Source organism: Hippichthys cyanospilos, chromosome 10 (genome assembly GCF_059441005.1).
Source record: "Hippichthys cyanospilos isolate Australia breed blue-spotted pipefish chromosome 10, RoL_Hcya_1.0, whole genome shotgun sequence".
Lineage (NCBI taxonomy): Eukaryota > Metazoa > Chordata > Actinopteri > Syngnathiformes > Syngnathidae > Hippichthys > Hippichthys cyanospilos.
The window spans coordinates 15,749,150-15,771,219 of record NC_142378.1 but is presented as its reverse complement, the minus strand read 5'-3'; the positions used below and the strand labels follow the sequence as shown (position 1 = coordinate 15,771,219).

Here is a 22,070-nt window from a genome sequence, read left to right as displayed (position 1 = left end):
TGCCAAAAGACAAACAAGCACAAAATGAAACATACTCCCCCACCATACGCTCGCAAACAGATGGAGCTCTCCTCATGTGCCCAAACTCTGAGCTCCGCCCATCGCTGGATTTACAACATTCTGACGCCACTCATCAGAAACTCTCCCAGACATCCCAACCACACCCACCTCTGGATTGAACTCAAGTGTCAACAAAACAGACGGAGCCCCCTTAATCCCCCTTGGCATTAACTCAAACCCCAACACAAATTTCAATTGTCTTCGAACTATTCTCTTCTGGATTTCAGAGTTGAGATGAAGAACTCTGTCAGTGTTGGAATTCAACTGACACCACATCCTTTGCCTGTTTTCACACTTATTGATAACCAAGTGCACGACCTAGCCCGTTCCAAACTAGACAAAATGAGCCCTTCCATTTCGACCAACAAGAAACTTGGAAGAAAAATCTTCAAGAAGACACTCCAGTCCTTTCTACAGGTACTGGGTCTAACTTGCCTTTCATCAGTTATGTTTAGGTTGGGTCAAATCAACCCATAACCTGGGTTTTTGTGTTTTTTTTCTGGGGAGTGAATATATGGAAGATGAAATGGGGATCTTTAAAAAAGATGAAAGAAAATTGCCATTATGTTTTATAGGTCCATACAGTTTGCAGTTGGGCACGCCTGCTGGTTTGGGTCCATCTTCTGCTATACAACAAACGCTGTCATGGAAATTTGTTAAAATGAAGTTTATCGATTTTTCTTCACATGATTTGTCTTGATGTCATGAAAAGTACCAGTGGTATATATGCTATTGAACATCCCTCCCTTCTTGTGACCATTGCACACTCTTTTGAGCTAAAAATAACCCAAGTATGGGTCAAACAAGGGACTGAGCCAATATGTGGTTCACTTTAACCCTATGTTTTGTTTTATATAAAACAACCCAATGTTTGAGGTTGTCTTGCGCAAAATGATAAAACCTTTTGTTTTATGTAAAACACCACAATAGGTTGGGTCAAATCAACCCATATCTTGTGTCAGTCTTTTTTTGATGACCAATTGTGTTACTTTTAATACACCTGCTTTGACAGTGCAAGATTCTTCCTACAGCAATAATAGCACTTGGATGGATGGGGATCAAAGTGCTTTTTACAAAAATTACATACATCGAGAAGTACTCGGCAAGCAATTGAAAGAGGTCTTTCATTTCTTTGCTACTTCACCAGCAGTGTTGGGCATGTTACTTAAAATCTGAAATGCATTATTTACTACTTATTACTGTCATTTCAAAATAATTACCGTAGTTACATTACAATAAAACTGTATTCAAAATGTAATGCATTACATTACTATTGCATTACTTTGATCTTTCAGCAAAATAACTGAAAATATGGATTTGCCAATCTAAATTCATTCATCAATCATTACACTCAATACACATCCAGTGGAAGGTTGACTTAAGCCAAAAAACAGTACAAATCATTTGATCTGTATTGTATTGTAAACCTTTAAAAGCATGATAAGATACATCATCTTTTTTTATAAATTGTATTCCCTCTATACTTAGCTTCACAGCATAGTTATGCATTGTTTATGCTTTGGAAACAAAATGAGTGCATTCAACAATTTCAATGTTAATATTCAACTTCAGTGGATTAAGTTAGGGAGAGATGTTTCAAAACTCGATGGTTTTGGATGGTTTTATCTCTGAAGAACTTAAAGTAATGGGCGGATGCCCATCTTATGTACGTATTCAACATATTCAACCGGTCGTCTGCTGCCGCCGCATTCATCTCTACTGTAGTGGATACTAACAAGAGCAAGTAGGGTTTTGCCCCGGAATTCTCTCCTCTAATCTGGAGGCGTTTTTGGAGAATTTTTTGGGAAAAAAAGCAAGACAAAACAAAACAAAAAAGCACCACCTTGAGGCTAAAAATGGATTGTAATGCATTGTTGTGGATAATATATTTCACTACCGCGTTACAGCAAAAAGTAATGTGTTGCAGTATTTACATGAGTTTTGTAATGCATTCTTCCAAACACTGTCCATCTGGAGTCAAATATGTTGTGAGTGCTCCAACAATATCCAGAGCCTTCCCACTACAATCACAACAAATATCATACGGTGAAAATAATCACCTGTCGATGAGATGGATGACACCGTAAGGAATATGAAACAAACACCATTCTCTGTCCATCACGTTTGCTGGTATTGAATGTTGTGTATTACCTGACATAGAGTGTGCGTTTTTGAGTGGTTCGGAGCGATGTGGAGCTGGAACTGACACTGCTGGTCATCATCTGTTCCCTCAGGTCATGGATTTTTGCCTCGAAACAACTGTATTCTGCACACATAGAGAAATACCAGGAAAATTAGAGGTTTGTATAATGTTCATAAAAACACACTTTTTCAAGACAAGAATACATTATACATGTAACATAATCAGAACATGGGATGCCATGAATCACAAAATGACAAATGTGACTTCAGCTCCCTATAAAGAACATGGCTGCACTGAGCATATTATACAGTACATGCATACTGAATCCACACAGTGCTGTCCAAAAAGAACAGCAGTGACATTCAATGGTGCAGCAGCAATGTTTTGGCTCAAATTCATCTATACCCTAGAATGAAACAAAACCCACCCAGATGGATATTATTTTTAGTCACTTTAACACAGGAGCGCAATGATACATAATCGTAATTTGATCATTTGTCATCTTAACTGATGCAGCTGTAGTTTGCGTTCAGACAGGAATACAATTTGAAACAGCACTGTATGCCCATTCTAGCTGAATGTCAAGCAATAAATTGCAAGTGAGCTAGCAGTTGGCCAATCAATGCAAAGAGCAGTGAATGGCTTACACACTCAGCACAATAACCCTCTGCAGAACCTCTCCACGGACCAATTTTTACAAGTTGCATAAACACGTTATTTTGTCCCTTTCAAAAGGTAGAATTACGGTAATGCACAAAAAAACAAACCACCCCACAAAATTTAAAAAAAAAGGGAAATCACTGAGGACACGAAAGGTGACGCACAAAGTATCGACATAAGACTGTAAATATACATACTTGCATATATGCACATTACACACATACTGTATGTTTGTATATGTATGTATATTTTTATGGATATATGTGATGTTTTCACAAAATCAGGCTTATGTCTGAAAATGAAAATCTGTTAAGAAAAAATGGACAAAGATACAACAATTCAAATGAAGCCAAGTTGAAATCCCTAGTTTTGACAAAAAACACATTTAAACGTTTTGCACATTCATATTTTAATAGTGCACATTGTCATACATTTTGACTGCAGTTTGAGTGTTTTTGGTAGCTGGGAAAACAAAGTCCAGACCTTGAGGCTTTTCTTTTTTTTTTTCTTTTTTTTGTTGAAAAATTCCAAAATAGACATAGCTGTCATAAATTCTGGGTTTAGTTAATAGCTCAAAACTAATCTCCACAACATAATTAATTCTAACAAAACTAGACAGCGACAGCCATAACTTTGATAATTCATACGCCATAACTTTGATCATTCAGACACACACACATACACACACAGTACTTCTGCAATAAACAATAAACACCTCTGTAATGTTTCTATTTATGCTGCAAAGAAAGTGATGCTGTTATTTATAGTGTGTGCATCTTAATAACATTAAGAATATATTATATAGTTGATATCCTTCTGAACACTATACATGACCACTAAAGCCCTCAACAAGACCTCTGATGAATGCTGCTGTGTCCATTGTATGTCCCTGAACTATTAGAGTGTACCGAATCTAATCAAAGCTATGTAATTCAATTGCCTTTGGAGGTACACAACTAATGGGAAACACAAAGACACCCAAACGCACGAACACACGTGTGAACACACACATGCACACACACAAACCAAAAATACCCAGAACCTTTTTACTGTCACACTTTTCATTTATTTTCCTTCATACACATAAGATCAGCCTTCTGGCACATTTGAAAAAAGACGGTGATTCACTCCTAAAATTCATGCATATTCCATGCAAGGAGCATAATAGAATGAATTAGAAGGAGAATAACCACTCATGAGGACAATGGAAGTGACCTTTAACTGCAGAATCAGGGATTTTTTTTCCCACATTGATCTCAGTCAATTACCTTCAATCTTAGACGCTCATCAAATCTAATATGGATATAAATATCTGGATTATCAATTTTTTTCCTTCACACCATGGAATCAACAGCCACTTTTTTTCTGTCTCTGAGCATGTTGTTTAAAAAGGGAAACACAGGATTAAAAGCAAAATGCAAAGAACAGCAAAGAACAGAAAATGAAGTCTGACTGAAAAGTTATTTTCATGCACGGCAGCTACATCAATGGAATATTAAACTTTCTAAATGAAAAAAAATCCTTGTTCGGCAGCAGATGAAGAGGCTTCTAATTGTTGGTCCACCTCAGGTTAGATTTGTGCCTAACAAAGAACTCGAATAATCACAATTTTAGAGTTTGAGAGTTTCGATTTTCCACGGCTAATGTCAAGTTCTATCATGCTGGGCTGAGTGTGGCAGTTATGCATCGTTATAAGCGAACCAGTGGAGCAGATAAAACCAGAACTGCAAATGTGAGTGTTTACTTACACTAAAGCAACAATGTTTCAGCATCACTGACAATGTAATCAACCACTGGACCATGGGGGTGTTTCCAACGATTCTCACAAGAAAGACAGTGTCAAATTATAAAGAACATGACATTCACGTTCACGTCTGCCAAACTCTAAAACAACACGAAAACTGCAAATGTCTTTTCGATGGGAGCTGGCAGGACAATAGCAAGTCAGCCCGTTCGGCTTTTGCCTCTTTCAAATGTGTCTGCTGTACTCACATGCGGATGGCAGGCTTGGCTTCCGTGCGCTATGATGCTGATGAGGTGGCTTTTTAGATCAATGTCAGTGTATAAAGCAATGGTAGAGTCCCAGGATGTGAGAAAAAGCCAGCAAGAGCACACGTGTGCATAAAAAGGGCAAAGCGTTCAGCACGTCCACTTATAAGCATGCCCGAGTGGAAAAATAAAGAAAGGATGTGTGGAAAAAAAATTATATGTGTATGTAAAAATGGTTTAAGTGCCACTCGGATGTTACAGGAACAACAGATGCTAACGCGCGCTCTCTACTGTGCTCCTCTTGTTCGCTCTCTTCTTCACTGTGATTGCTCCTCCTACTCTGACAGCAGCTTGCTTTAAGGCGCACGCACGCACACACGCACCCATGCCGGCACGCACGCAGGCACGCGCTGCTTCCTCAGGTCACTCATGCAGCAGAAAAGCGAGGTGATGCCAGGCTCTCCTGCCCTACTTTGGCCGAGGGACTCAGTCACCACCCACACGTGTTCACAATAAGCTTGACCAAGCTTTTTTTTTTTTTTTTTTTTTTTTTAATTCATTTGGGGGAATTATTCATTAACTGCTTTTTTCTGCCTAAAAATCAAAACAGTCTTGGTTTGATAAAAGATGGTAAATGGATAATATGAAAAAGTGTTTCATCTTCAGCAATGACACTCATCACAGGTATCATATTATCCATGGAGAAATGCAGCCAGTATATTTATATATATATATATATATATATATATATATATATATATATATATATATATATATATATATATATATATATATATATTCTTGAAAAACTACACCCTGAGTCGCTTATTCTAAGGGCCCCTATCATGGATATTAAACTTTTTGGAGCTTTCAACCATGTTAAAACATTAATTTCTCACCCTAGACACTTCGAAGTGTAATTTTCCTTCCTTGACCCATTTCTGAAAATCCAATGCTTTTTCTGCACGAGCAAATGAAACAAGGAAGGCCCTTGTACCGCTTCGATACCGCCCATGCATTGTGAGCACACGCCCGCAACATGCGAGCCGCTGGACCTATTTTTACTTTTGATTTTACACTGGAGTTGGAAAGCAAAGATTTTGCAGTCGGTAAACAACAACTGCTCATTTATTAGTTACAAAGTTTTACTGTAGAAAATGTCAACGAGGTGAAAATATGTGTTTGGGAGCACATTTCATGGAGGACTGCTTAATTAACCTTCATCAATCCAAGAGTGGATTTGCCATAAAAGTACAAATGAAAGGTGGTGCGGATCCCAAAATTGCACCCGATGGAGAGGCCATAGCTAAACGATACAGGTTAGCGTGGTTGAATGGAAATGAACCATGTGCACCAGATGAATTTATACAGCACATTCATGCTGTATTTTTATAAAGCCTAGGTTGATGGGACATTTTTCTTTTCCTACAATCTTTTTATTTTCTCTATATGAAGTACTGTTTACTACAACTTTTGAGTTTTTTGACTTTGTAAAGTTACAGTTGCACACATACAGTACGTTTGCATACTGTAGCCCAAGTTTGATGCGTCAGCCACACACTAGGCATGGTTTCAGTCAACCAAGTTGTTTCACTTCCTGGTTAGTACTATTGCTCCACACACAAAAAAACCAAACATTATATTTCATAAGAAATTCAATCAGCAACATGCAAAGATTTCATCACATATATGCAGATATTCAACAGTGGAAAGTTTAAAATACCATGATAAAGGCCCTTTAATAATCTTTTCACTTTTTGATTTTCTGCTACAGTACACAATGCCGTAACAATCATTTCCTGTTTAACTGTGAGTGTAGCATTATTTTACATTTTCCTCAGTATATAGCCAGACAATTTGTAAATTGCCAACTATTTTGCTGTTTAAAGTTGGATATCCTTCACTGTAACGTGGTCCCAGCGAGAACTCTTTGAATTGTACTCACCCAAGCACAAATGACATATTTTGGGTCTTTCATGATAGCATTAGGTCATCTTAGAAATTAGCATGTCTTCTTCATCGTTCCCTATTTTAATTATTCCTCAAAAGAATGATACTTGTCAGAAGTATGGATTATTCGCTGGCATGGACTCTGTGATTCTTGACTTATGAGCAAAGCTCGTTGCTCCACTAGCTGTTGCAGGGTCTCGCCTTGAACTGCCAATTATGTTAAATAAATTGAAGATGCAAATTCATCTATTTAAGGTGCTCTTTTTTCCTTTTTCCTCCTTATCGTCGAAACGATGCGTGTGTGTGCTCAAGTGTGTTAACCTATAGCGGTGCCATCTCACAAAAACATGCAAGCTGCCTTCAATAACCACATAGACATAAATGTTGCGGTGACAAATATTTTTTACAAAATTAGTAAACACTAATTAGTAAGCACTATAGTATAGCATGCAGCATTTTACATGCAGTTTATACTTGTTGAGAAAACATCAGGTCAGCAACTGCCATAATTTCACTAGACCCTTTTTTTTTGATCGCCTACTAATGTCACGGTCGGTGAGCATCATCTCTCAAACTAACAAAGTAAGCAAAAAGAGATGAATGAGGGATGGAGCAAAAAGCCTCAAGAGAAAGTCAGATAAGTCAGAGGGGGAGGACAGAAGGAAACGATGGGGGAAGGGTGATGACAAAGACTACAGTAATAGCTCTGAGGCTCATATTTACATCTCTCCACTCATTTACCTCTACGATCTTTGGTCCTCTGCTCCACTTCACTCCTCCAGGAGGAGCAATATTCCCTCCCTTGTACCCTCCCCTTATTGCATTATGCATTTTAAGTGTGCAAACTACACTGTGTGCATTGCACCAGCACAGCAATTTCTTTTCATATCTATCTGTCTTTAATTAGGATATTCACAATGGCACTCAAGAAGGATACATTATTTACTGCGTAAAGAGCGCAAACATACATTGTATGTATCTGAGAGATCTTTTTTTTCCGAAATTTGTGAGTGAAAGCCTGGCTGAGCACTGCTGTTAATCATCTACTTAATAACTTCTATGCGGCACATACATAAGTCACCCACACACACAGTCATGCTGAGTTTAATAAGCAGGCTAACAGAAGTGGGAATAATCCTCTGTGCATCACCTCAGCAATGCTGCTGACAGACAGGGACTGCGTGTGTATGTAGTTTATGTGTGTCATGTGGAAGTGTGTATACAGCGCATGACAGTGACAGTTATGTGCAATCTGACTGATTAATTACAGACTAAAAAAAAACCCCACCAGGAAATCATGGAAATTCCACACCTGTGAAGATCTTTTCGTACTTTTCTCTTTGAGGTTTCTAAACCTTCATTACATATAAATCCCCTATGCACCTACGGCCAGATAGTCACTAAAATGTTCAATATCTTACAATGAAAATGCTCTGAAATACACTTCAATGAGAAGAACGTCATTCACAAACACAAATGCACACATACACGTACACACACACACACACCCTGAATTAACCTGATCAATACTGCCCATCTCAAGTCTTCTGATTAAAAATTCATGACATGCAGGCAATACTGTAGAGGTCCAGTCTAATTGGCGACAGAAATGCAGCAGTTACGCCAAATTCAAAGGCACGCACCTGACAATTTTTTTTCATTGTATCATCATTTTCTGGACTTGGTTGGTCACTGCCCCACTTGATTCGCAAATTACTCAATGAGCACTTTCATCCAAAATTGCCTTGCCAAGGCCCCTTAAATGAAAAGCAGTAACAAACAGAGCAGGGAGCAGTTAAAGAGTTGTTTTTTAGCTTTGTGTTTCATCCTGCATTTGCCAAAACCGTTTGCCCCAGATCACTATAGTTAGTATGAAAGGATAGACATTTTGGGACCGGATGTGACATCAAGTTGTTGTCAGGGCCATTACCTGCCCCACTGACTGATATGCCAGATCGTTGTGGACATTGCCAAAATTGAGTGTTCTGACACATCAACATCTTATCCTCATTAATTAGACATTTCCCGCAGTAAAAGTTATGTTTATAATTTAATAAACAAATGATTTTTCATGTACAACTAATACCTTAGAAAACACATTTTGCCATTTGCGGACTGAACATGACATTTCATACATATACTCAGGCCTCAGGTAAAGAGCAATGACGGCTAAGCTTTTGAATGTCACATGACCAGACCCTGAAAACATTGGCGAGTAGCGGCAAATCGTTCCCCATTTTACCCTGCATTTAGGGACTGAGCAAGATGGACAAGCCAATGACCTTGCCCCAACAGTGTGTATAATTGTCTATAGATGCCACAAGATGACAGCAAAGACCAGAAGCTCCTCAACTCAATTCAAAGTACAGGTAGTTCCGAGCTACCAGAGGGCACCAAAGCCAAACAATTACAGCTTAAGCCTAAGTATGTAACATCAAATAAGTGCATTTTTCAGCAAATAAAGGAAAGGAAGAAAATCATAAATAAATACTGCAGTACTGAACCACAAATAAATAAGAGTTCACTGTAATTTGTAAATCACTGTGTTTTGTAAACACTGTATATCTCAAACGTATACTGTATACACATTGGCCCCAGTTTGGAGGTTTTTTGTGACTGTATAGTCTGTGCATTTCATCTGAACATAAATTTTGTTCTTCACTCTTTGTATACATTTATACAGGATGTGGTTTTATAGACAGATTCTGCATAAAAATTGTTATTTTAACAGTAATAAAACAGCACCTCACTGCACTATTCTTTTTGCTGCATTATTGCTGACAGGATTTGAGCAAATTTTGTCATACAATGACTTTCATCATATTGCATCACATCATAATTGGAGTGAAACATATCTTACTGTTGCAGGGTAGCTTTATTGTAACATGAATACATTGTGTCATTGGCAATTAATCTAATTTACATCGGATCAGCCTCAGTGATGAAACATTTTCTGTCACCCCTCTCAGTGGAATCACAAAATATGCCGAAAAGCAGTTTACAAGATTTTTTTTTTTCTAATGGAAGAAACTGAAGTAACTGAAACCTTGTAGTCCAATGATGCATCACAAGCATGTCCAAACCCTGTCATCGGGGGCTGCTATTCTGCATGTTTTTGATATTTCCCCCTCCCAACACACCAGAGTCAAAGCTCAGTAGAAGCCTGATAATGAGCCTCATCATTTCAATCAGCTCCACTGGACGGCAGAAACATAAACAACATGCAGGAAAGCGACCCTTGAGGACCTGGTTTGGACATGCCTGGTTTAGAGCAATCAGAATGAATTGACAACTAATCGACTATCAGATTACTCAACAACTGTTTTAATAATTAAGTCATTGGTTAGAGCCATTGTTCAAATCCTAATTATTTTTTTGCAGTCCATCATGAAAACTGCTCTATTATCTTTTCATGTTTAATCAAAATAAGACATTTGCATAGATATGCTTTAACTTTCTACACAATGACCAAAACAGTAACTGAATCAGTGTCAAAGTGGTTGGTGAGTTTGATTTTATTTTTCACTATAGTTGATTAAAACCTGTCTAAGAACACTAACCTGTTTTTTCTTCTGAAAGGCACAATATGTACAATAAATTTTGGATTGTGAAAAGTATCATTATGCTGTAACTGGTTGGTGTGCTGTATATAAAATAACCCTAAAGTATTTGGCATAAAAAATTATTTTAAAAGAACATTAATGTTTTTTTTACATTCAATAATGAAAAGCACAATGTTTGTAAATAAACAAGCATACACATTCTCTGATGATTTTGGATCCGATGCATGCTGTTTTACATTTGATGACAGCAGGTAGTGTTCCTAATATAAACACCAGAAGGATCCCCGTACAAACAAATAAGCACACACAGTGTGACTCACACTTTGTTCCACTCATTGCGGAGGTCATTGGAAGGAAGTATCTATCAGCGTGTTTGCGTGTGTATGTGGTGAAAGCAGAGGGTGCACCACAGGTCGCTGCACAGTATTGCCACGGGAACCGGACAAACATGGCTCTCAAAAGGTTACACTCACGCGTGCATGCACACACACATTTATACATTGTGCAGACCACTACACAGCATGGACAGAAGGCTTGAATTAAGCCCATTCAGCAGTCACTAATCGGGTCTATGGGAGTGTCACGACACATAAAAAGGAAAAAAAAAACACTGAAAATATCCAAGTAATTAAACATTCAATAGCAATACCAGCATATATTGCGTACGATACAAAAGTAAATTGTGTATTTTTTCCTGTAAAGGTCGATGCACACAGAGCAAAGTGGAGGAACTCCAATGCAAGCCCACAGTATGCAGAGTTCTGCTTCAACTCAAGTTTTCACAAGTGGCTGATTTTTGGCCACAAAATGCGCATAGGCTTATACACGGATGAAAAGTGAAACAAAACCAGCCACCATGCACTGCAAGCCACAGAAATACAGTAGAATATGTTCATATTGAGTTTTACATTACTTAACCATATTTAAAAAAAAATACATGTTCCTGAGGAAGATGTAGTGACACTTGTAGTAAAAATATGGTGATAAAATATTTGTTATCACCACCTGTGTACTGCTTGACTATCAGTCCATCTTCTTATGGGTTAAAAAAGGAATACAGTAGAGCATTGTAAAGGAATCCTCAGAAAATGATACAGGCTCACAATGATCACATCACAGAAAAATCTACACATTAAATCAAATGTAGTCCAAGGTTGAGTAGCTAACATTTTTTTGTTGTTGCAATTCAAGCTCCGAAGCATCACAATGTGCAGGATCCCTATGGTATTTTGCGATATTCTCTCTGTTTGTAAATTTAGTGATTTACTCATTTTAAAAACCCCAAATTAAAAATTTCAATTTTAATAAAATGCGAATTAATGTTGTCTATCACAATATGTTTTTTATATAAATGTAGGTCCAGTAATTGCTAATGATATTACATTGGGAGTGCATGTTTGCTTAAGCAAGCGAAAGCGACGGAGGAAAACTTCAATAATGTACCGGTAATTCAGTTTTGGATATCAGTTTGCGTCTAGTGTGCAGCCGAGCGAGTTTTTGGTTGGTATGCTAACCGCCCCAAAAAAAAAACCAAGACAAAAAAAAAACAAAAAAAAAACAGAAGGTTTATATGCCAACCATAAATAAAAGATGAGGAAGAAAATGCCACCAAAGACAAGGCAACATTTGTGTCACACGCAGCCCACTCCGCAGCCCATGTTTTTGCCTTGTTAGTCCTCATGTGCCTGTGTCGCTGTACTGCATTCAACTTGACTGGTAAGAGTGCATTTGTGTTTGCGTTTAGAAAAAATGTGGAAAGTGTTGGATTTTCACTAATGAGTCCATACCGTGCAGCACGTGTGACCAGAGGTGGGAAATTAACTTTTGTTTTTTTTTGTTGGTCAATCAGTCCTCTCACTTTCTCTTTTTTTCTCACTATTTTTCTTGCTTGGCATAGTGTGCAAAGTATAGTCTCTCTGAGACACCGTAGTGTTTATGCTGCATGCGCGTGCACCCCACTGAATGTTACCCGCTGCGGCTTTACACTGTACTTGAAGTGCAACCCCACTGCTATGCGCTTACACCCACAAAAAAAAAAGAAGAAGAATTGGTCTTACAGACACACAGTGCTGCATATGATTCACTCGATTTATCATCTGCACCTTAAGATCTGAATTACTGTATTCTGGATCACCTCTCAAAATGAATAATACAAAATGAATGGCCCAAGAGGGTAACAAATACCTTCACTCAACAGACATGTTTCCATTGTAAGGGTCAGTGGACCAAGCATGAATGTATGGATACATTGTATGCTTGTGTGTACCGTGTGCGTGTGTGTACAGTACACGTAAGTGATATTATTAGAACCCCCGCAGTAACAGCATCCCATTAGCTGAGCCTCTGTCATCAGTTATAACATGGTTGCCTAGGTTACAGCCTTGATGGTCACTCCCAGCAGACAAACACCCGGCATGATTCAAGTTCATATACAGCAAAGCAGTACACTTACACCTGTCTTACTTGAAATGGATTTTGAGCAATGTGCTTCAAATTTACTGACATGCTCCATTTTTGACAAATTGACTGTTACAGTAAGTGTCCATACAGATTTATATTAGGCATGAAACCAGCGCTGCATTTGGTATAACTCACCTTCTGGTCTATACTGTGCTACAATGGTGACAGTTTGCCCTGCGTTCTTCAACGCTGCGGCCGCCTGCTCATGTGTTGCAGTAGACAGGTCGACACCATTCACCTAGATTCACAGAAACAAACTTTCATGAATAAAATATCCAAATCCAAAAGCATGATGCGTGGTTTGAATGAAAGTTTATTAACAGCTTTAGAAATACAGTATGGAACACATACCGAAAGGATACGGTCACCTTTGTGGAGCTCTCCACAAAGATCAGCTGGACCACCAGCCAGTATGAAGGAGATGAAGATTCCCTCTCCATCTTCTCCACCAACGATGTTGAAACCAAGACCTGTAGACCCTCGCTGGAGAATCACACGTCTCGGGTCCCTGGTGAAAATAAATCCGCAATGATTAAAACTAGACAGCAACGTTGTGTATAGAAGAATTTTAATGGCAATCAAACCAATATAAATGAGTATAATTATATATTAAAGTAAGGCTAAATCAACCATATAATAAAAGACAAGAGGATAGAAGATGGCAAGGGAGAAATGAGCTGGCAACAGCATAAAAAAGTAGAAAAAAACTGTATAAAAAAAAGCCTACATAAAAAGCCTTGTATAATATCAGAATTTTATTTGGAGTAAATTAGAGGCTGTTGTGTACGCAGGTTACCATTCCATTTGAGTTTGAAATTAATACGTTATTTCCAAACACAGCCACATCCCCGCTTTAAAAAGGATGTGACTATTTTCTACATTATTATATTTATATTTGCTTCTCCTCGATACCACGTGGTGGAAAACATATTGAAACAAAAATTGAAATTTTTTTTTAAAAATTTTCAATTTGTTTTCGATCACGTGTACATGAAATTTGATTAGTAGTGTATAGACATTTGTGTATCCGCGTAAACTGTAAAGAAGCAGTATAGTACTGCTGCAGACAAGTTATTTTGCATGTTCGCCAGTAGAGGTCAGTATTGTATTACGTAATGCATCACAGCACAAAGCATTTTACTCAGTAGTAAAGATGTTGAATGGTTTCAATTTTATAAAGCCTTAAAAGAAAACTACTTCTATTGACTTATTGTGGCATCTGAGTTCTGTTAACTGCAATCAAACGTGTCATGTCAAAGAAATACATGGAAAACAATGATGGATGCTTTACTTTTAAAAGATGCTTAATGGCTCCCACCTTATTAATTAATACACATTTTTGAAACCATCTCAGGCCAAAACACTCTGCTCAAGTTATCTGCATAGGGCCTCGCAAATGCTGATGGAGCGCGGTGTCGATGGGCACAACTAAAACTTTGATTGAGAAGTTTGTATAACTAAAAAAAATGCCGGTAACGTCAAATTTGGTAATTTTGTAATTTACCTGAAAGGAATCATATCAAAGAATGTAATCAAAAATCAAAAGGTTATTACAACATTCTTTGAAATTAAATATATTTTATTCAATGATTTAACGTTACTGCCAGAATTTTAATCATGTAAATATCTGGTCGTAGAAAATCTTTTTGAAAGATGTGATTAATCAGGGTTAATCAGTTACATCGAATATATATATATTATATATATATATATATATATATATATATATATATATATATATATATACATTTATATATACATACACACACACACACACACACACACACACAGACGTGCATTAGTTTCAGTAGAAAGAAATCAAATAAATAAATAAGTGAATGAGAAAGAAAACAATAAGATGGCCACGACCACAAAAGTCAGTATAAGGCCAGACATCAAAATGACCATCCTGCAGTCAGTCTGCAGCTTATCAGATTTATTATACTGAAAACATTCTGATTGGCCAAAAGGATTATGACGGAAGGAGTTATGTTCTGGTAACCATGGTGACGCCAGTTGAGTGACGCAGATTGTGATAGGCTGTAATCCCTCCATTAAAATGGATTAAAGATAGTAAAGCAGCGCTGAGAGTGAATGTGCATGTGTCTATGGACGTGAACTCAGTTTACATGCCAGATAAAAATTCTGATTGCCATCTGCCAAATCAACACAAGCACGCACACACCCAAACACACGCACGCACGCACATCTCAGCATCGTTACCAGGGCGACTAGAGGTCAGGCGGTGAATTTGGGTTAGGGGTTCGGATCAAAGTACCTTAACTTCCAAAAATCATTCTGTTTTGAATCGATAACACTTTTGTCTTTTTTACACTGTCCATTAGATGTTACTTACCTTGTGAAATCATCATCTGCGGTCACGGACCTGGGCATTGGCGAGTATCTGGGCGTGGTCAGTGGGGCAGGGCTCACAGACTGGCTGCCGCTCATATAGGGGCTTATGTGATTGTCTTGATGTGGGGGGTAGGCTGAGAAAAAAATAAAACAACCTCTTTTTCATCGTACCCATTGTGAATGAGCAGTTTTATTCACACAGTGTTTAACTTCAATCATTGTAATCGAGATTGGTTTGTTCCGATTCTGAGAAAAACGCTTTGGAGATCTTTGTTCCTGTCTTGAGTGACGGCTATTTAGGGGCACACTGTCAGGAAGAAGTAAAGCTGGACGCAGCAATACTTGCTCATTTTCTGCATGTCGGGGTGTGAAGGCCAACTTCAAAATAAATCTTACCTTAGCAAATAAAATATTGACATCAACGCCTTGGAAAGGAGCATGTGTTATGATAGATCGCAGAAGGATGCGTGTCATGAGAAAAAAAAGGAACAAAAATGACCTTGGAAATATGACAAAGTGTGAAGCGCCACTAGCTGATGCAGCTGTCCTGATGAGTTGGGGTCAATCATGGTGCTTGAATGTCACTACATACACGATTGCTGTGCATTCCCAAAGGTTCAGTCAGCTGATCTGACAGGAGGAAACCACTGGAGACTAAGTTGCTAATTAGCTTGATAGTTTTTTGTCACACAAAGAGCTATATTTCTCCATATTTTGGGCAAAAGTCTTACACTTTATCTATGGTAAATTGCTGATTACCAGAGTACGAAAAAATGTTACAGATTCAAAATGAGTGGAGCATGAAGTGTGGAAATTGTACAAGACCGAATCAAGTCAAACCTATGCTATAACCTGAAAGCAAAACACGTTGCAGCAAGCATGCGCGAACATTAGTGGTAACTAATTCAAGTCAAAGTAGCTCGTCACAAGAAATTTGGCATCCCGACAGTGACCAAATTTGCTTCATATTCCACTGAGGATTTGTGCAAAGTGCAGGAACTTCCCGCTGAACACAGATGATCAATATTGTTGTCTTGTTAAGTGCTGTTTTACCATTGGCATTCCTAGTCCACAAACTGCAATATATTTTTGTTTCTGCAATCGATAATAGTTTAAAAAGCATATTAATGCCATTTACAGGACTTCAGTAGATGGTGTCCTAACCCTAACCCAAAGTGATCATTATTTATGCTCGTGTTCACTCATTGCCCAAAATGCATTTGAATTGAACAACGATGAACTTGTGAAATGCACTTACAATTTGTGACGTCAGGAGGAGGAAAGGTTTCATTGATAAAGACAGAGTTGTGTTTGGCCACCCGTAGATAAACGACATCTGGGGTTGACTTCAGGGCTGCAACCGCTTCCTCATGGGTAACCTCTTCTAAAGAAGAGGCATTTACCTGGAGACACATGAAGAAATCCGCATTAGCAAAGCAATCACACAAAGACTTAAAACAAGAACTAAGAAATAAAAAGAAGAGAAAAACTGATGCCGCAGAAACATAAGAAGGAAACACTATCACACTGATTTGCTATAAAGTGTCTATAAGATATTGTTTCAGCACAATGTCACAATGTCTTAGGAATTGAAACAAAAAGTCGTGTTGAGTTTCAATTTATGGATATAACCAGGAATGGCAGCTCAAAAACAATACTTACAGCTACGAGTTTATCCCCTATCTGTAGCCGTCCATCTTTTTGTGCAGCCCCCCCTTCAATGATTTTTGTCACGTAAATGCTGTTGTCACCCGGAACATGTTGATTTCCAACTCCACCGGCAATACTAAACCCTAGACCTGAGAGGAAACAATCAGCATCCGAAGAAGAAGGCTTGTCAAAATGAAAACTTTTGGGTGTGAGAAATTGCAGTCATAAATCACATTTTAATATCAAATCCAGTGTTTCCAGTGGGATTTTTTTCAGCAGAGAGGGCATGCACTCTGGGGGAGCTTGATGTGTTTGACTACCGTGACCCCAAATAAAGGGGTATGAAACACGAGTGTCATGTAAATGAGCATTACAAAGCATGACCATATTTGTTGATGTAAAGTCGTCTCAATGTGCAATGTTGGATCCCAAAGATTGACAGTGACTCAAGATACTGTATATAGAGGTCCCCCAATGCTGTCGTGTTTCGCTAGGGGTACATGATCACATTGCAGAAAATATGTGGAAACTCATTAAACGTTGTATGACTGATGAAAATTTAAAAAATAAATAGATTAATAAATAAACCATACCATGATACTGAAAATTGCTCTTGTACATTTTTAACAGCTTTAACACACGTTTAAAGACGACTACAGTAATATAAAAGTGCTAAGTTTTTTTTTTTTGCTGTAGATGTTATTTGAATTAGAAATACCAAAGGCTGGTAATTATTATTTTGATTCATTGATATATCAACTCTGAGTGGAAGACTGAAGCATAGTTATTTGATACGTGTTTTAAACATATCTAGACGGACCATAATTATAATTAAGTACAATATCAAAGTAATTTCACCCCATCATTCCTCGATACTGTATGTTCGAGTTTACAGATTGATAGAAAGCCCACAATGTTTAGATATTTGCAGTATTTTAATGTACTGTATATTGATGTGATTTTTCTTTTGATGGATTTGTTTCCTGTCTGAGCTTAAAATGTTCGACTGCATTTGAATGCATCATATTAGCAGCAAGCACTAATGCTGGAGATTTTTACCACAAACATTGCTGTATTTCTTGGAAGGCCTTTTTTCATGCATCAAATAAGTATATGGATCCTAACAAATCCCTGTATGTACAAATGCGAACATCAATTGTAACAACATTTTCACAACGGCACGCTGTAATGGTGGACTCATTCGCAGGTCAATCTTTAGCAGCATTGAGATTTGGAAGAAATTGGCTCCCAAATGGATATAGGGGCAAAACTGAAATTTCATAATTAAAAAGTAACACAACACAGATGATAAAAGACAGTCTCTGAGGTCCCCACGCCTACCCCAATCTCAGGGACACCCAATGACCTTTTGTAACAGCAGTTATAGAAGAAAAAGGTGACTAAACGCATAACATGACTGATAAGACAAGGCTGTACACAGAGAGGTAAACATTAGCAGAACTCCATTGGGTAAAGTATTACACAGGTTTGACATGATTAATAAACAATTATCACCGTTATAATGCGAAAGCTCTAGTTTCAAACCTCAAAATAAGACCTTTCGCACTGTCGTTTGCGAGTCATAACTATAATTTTGTGCCTGGTCATTTGTGCAGGAAAATAGAGCCAGACAAATGTTGCACAGTGGAATGGACTTTTAAAAATTCAGATCTTTCATTGTAATTTTGATGTTTTGAGCAATAACGTTGCAGTTTATAACAACTATTTTGTGTGTTGTGAACATGTTCGTCGTGTTTCCTCACCTTTAGGTCCTTTCACTAGCTTGATTTCCGATATTTTATCAGTAAGGCTTTTCTTGCGTCGTACACACAGTTTGACGAGACCGCCGGCATCCTTCAGTGCTTCCACCGCCCCGCTGTGAGTCACTTCCCTGACGTCAGTCTCATTTACTCGGACTATGGCGTCATTCACCCTGGACAGCAAAATCATATGAACTGTGTGTATCAGACGTAGCAACATCAACACACCACCATTAAAACATGTAGAAAACAAGTCAGAAGTGTTTACACGAAACAACATTAATTAATCCAGCCAATCTCTATAATGGAGTCGATCCCAAATGAGTTTGAGTGAGAGGTGGCAATTACTCACAGAAAACCACATTACAGTGACCCCTCGCTACTTTTCCCTTTCCCTATCAGTGCATCGCAGATTTTTTGGGGGGAGAAAAAAAAAATATTACGGAGACACGTGCCATATAGGCACGTTATCTATCAATACACTTGTCATTCGCACTCCTTGGAAGTCGAACTACTACTGCAGTACACATATTTACTTGAATCTTAAATGATTAAACCTTAGGCTATACCGTAAATGTACTGGTATGCCCTCTCTTTTCTGTGTCTTCCGTGTCTAGTCACGTGCCTATAGGTTTAGCACTTCCTTGGACATCCGACTAGAGCGAGTAACAAGAAGCTTACCGAACATGATTAAAATGCAGAGGTTACACTTTGAATTCCAATTTATTACAAAAGGCAAGAGGATCTAAAAGCTTGCTTTCGTCTCTCCTGTGTCTCTCCTGTAACCGCCTGCGTGCGCTCAGTTCAGCGCACATGCACACGTTACGAACGTGCTAATAAGCACATTGATTGACAGCTTGGTCTCTTGCAGCCGATCACGTGACTTGTAGGCGTGCCGAGAGCAAACACACACACCCGTCTGTGTGCCTACATAGACAGCAACGGAGAAATGCACAGCTTTGGAAATCTGACTTTTACCCAGATTTCTTTTGTAATAAAGTGATCTTTCAAGTGTATTGTTATGATATAAGAAGCTTCACTTTAATTCCATGTCCCGGCAGCTGCTCGCGAGAGTTCAAAAGATGGAAAGTGGTAGCTACTGTTCAGTTACTGTATAAGGTTTAATCATTTAAGATTTAAGTAAATATGTGTACTGTACTTCAGACTTCAGTTAATATTTGACTTAAATAATATGCATAGAATGAAGACTTTTCACATTTACAAAATAATAAAAAAAAAAAAAATTAAAAAAAAAAAAAAAATATATATATATATATATATACAGTGGGCCCCCGGGTTACGAACTTAATCCGTTCAGCGGCTACGCTCGTATCTCGAATTGCTCGTATAGCGGGCAATCCAAACCCATGTTAATTCGTGAATGCGTGCAACGCGCGCCGAAGCCTTAGGTAAAAACGACACATTGTATACATATATTAAAATTGAGTGACATAATCTGCTGTACACTTGCATTATATAATAAATACAATGGATAAATAGCTTTTACCTTTGAAACGACGAGACTTGAGCTGGGTGTAAGCAGAGGGGGGCAGAGTCTAACGCTCAAAGTTAACACGGCGATAGATATGCTATTGCTCTTACAGTGTTACAGTAACTCTTTCAGTCAGGGTGCAAATCACGCAGATACTAAAACATCATCCTCTTATTTCTTTCTTTACCGCTGCTAGTAATTTTAGAAGCTATGTCTAACAGATAAAGTTTGCAAAGTCTTCACAACATTCCGTTTTTCACTAATTTTCTCTCCTTCCTTCCATCCTGTCCCATCAAGCTAGATAAAGGCGTTCGGCCAATAGCATATCGGCATTTCTGTGATTGACGTGTGACGCCGGCCAATAGCATCTCCGTGAGTGAGACCGGGTGACCTTAATCGACCAATAGCATATTCGCATCTCCGTGACTGACTGATAATTATTCGCACTTTTTTTTTTTAAACGGTTGGAATGTATTGACAATTAATTAAAAAAAAAAACCACACATTTAAACCAATGACAATTCTTTGTCCTGCAATCGGCACATTTAATTTCATGTCAGCTGTTTTTCCCTTTAGCTGTACAAACACTACACTTAAATGGTAATATATGTAGACACCGTGAGTGAGACAGTCAGTGTGACGTTGTAAGACCAATAGCGTTCACGTTACTGCCACAAGTATCTATTTATGATTGATGATGTCGCTACTGTTGATTTTATTGACGCAATTAAACGAGAACATTTCTACATACTCAATGGCCGGCATGTCGAATTGCTCGTAAGGCGAGAGGTTTGTTCGTAAGCGGAGGACAAAAATCTCCCTGATCCACGCTCGTAAGGCGAATTGTTCGTAAATCAGGGTGCTCGTAAGCCGGGGGCCGACTGTATATATATATATATATATATATATATATATATATATATATATATATATATGTGTGTGTGTGTGTGTATTATATGTGTGCGTGGGATGGGTTAGGGGGGCTATATCGCGGTTTTCACTTATCGCGAGCGGGTCCCAATTAACCGCGAAAAATGAGGGATCACTGTATTACAATTAACTTGATTACATATTGTAAATAATTAATACATTATTACCTATTATTTTATATAAACCTCCAATATGGAGTCATGTCAAATTAACGTCATTCTGCGCATGAATGTGTTTTTACTTGAGTCGGCCATTCTGGGCAGCGGCCCCTCCAGGTATAATCTTGGTAATAAAGATGGACGGATCTTCTCCAATATGGGGATTATCAGTCCCTCCTGCAATACTGAAGCCCAAACCTGAATTACCCTATATGCATAAACAGAGATACAGATTATACGTCATTATATATGAATTTATAAAATAAAAAATACATAATGAGAGAGAGAGAAAGAGGAGAGAGGGAGAGAGAGAGAGATTTTTTTTTTATTCGCAAAACCAGGCCTATGTCTCCTAAAATTAAAATTTTGATGTTTATACTTTCCATTTCTACTTAATTCCTTTTAAATCAATATATAATAGATGGAGGTAGTTCAAAAATGGACAAGGTTAAAGGAATTTGGAGATTGCCAAGTTGAAATACCTACTTAAGAGAAAAACACGTTAAAAGTCATGGCACATTCATCTTTCAAATTTCCATAGCAAGCCGTACCTTGGGAAAAAAAAATGACCCTGAAATTTTCAAAAAGTCTTAAATGGTCATTGCAGAGTAAAATCCAATGGCAGGTGAGGACATCAACTGACATTTTAATACATTAACATCTGAGGAAATTTAACATTCCAACAGATGGAATTTGGCCTCAAAACAACTTTTCCATTAAGCTTACAATTATTTCCCGAGGCATATATAGACATCCTCCTTTTAATGTTGTTACCTGTGTGTCTGGTTTTTAAGGTCAAAATGATCAAAATGGGAAATTTGATTGAAGATTTTTTTTTGTCAATTAAAACAAGATTTGCATCTGTGTGGCCTGCTGGTGACCAGGAAGTTTTATAATGGA

The 22,070-nt window shown here is 38.0% G+C and overlaps 1 protein-coding gene across 3 annotated transcripts in view; it reads right to left on the bottom strand.

Moving 5' to 3' along the window:
• The window catches only part of LOC148417272 (discs large homolog 1-like protein), a 91,819-nt gene that overhangs the window by 16,225 nt on the left and 53,524 nt on the right, over positions 1-22,070 (bottom strand). For all 3 annotated transcript variants that reach the window (XM_088425038.1, XM_088425039.1, XM_088425040.1), the window contains 8 exons: positions 21,254-21,378; positions 18,594-18,763; positions 16,843-16,979; positions 16,439-16,583; positions 15,182-15,314; positions 13,177-13,333; positions 12,961-13,063; positions 2,212-2,326 (listed from right to left, as the gene is read on the bottom strand). In XM_088425038.1, coding sequence (XP_088281164.1) covers positions 2,212-2,326; positions 12,961-13,063; positions 13,177-13,333; positions 15,182-15,314; positions 16,439-16,583; positions 16,843-16,979; positions 18,594-18,763; positions 21,254-21,378 — 1,085 coding nt within the window. The remainder of the gene's footprint in view (positions 1-2,211; positions 2,327-12,960; positions 13,064-13,176; positions 13,334-15,181; positions 15,315-16,438; positions 16,584-16,842; positions 16,980-18,593; positions 18,764-21,253; positions 21,379-22,070) is intronic.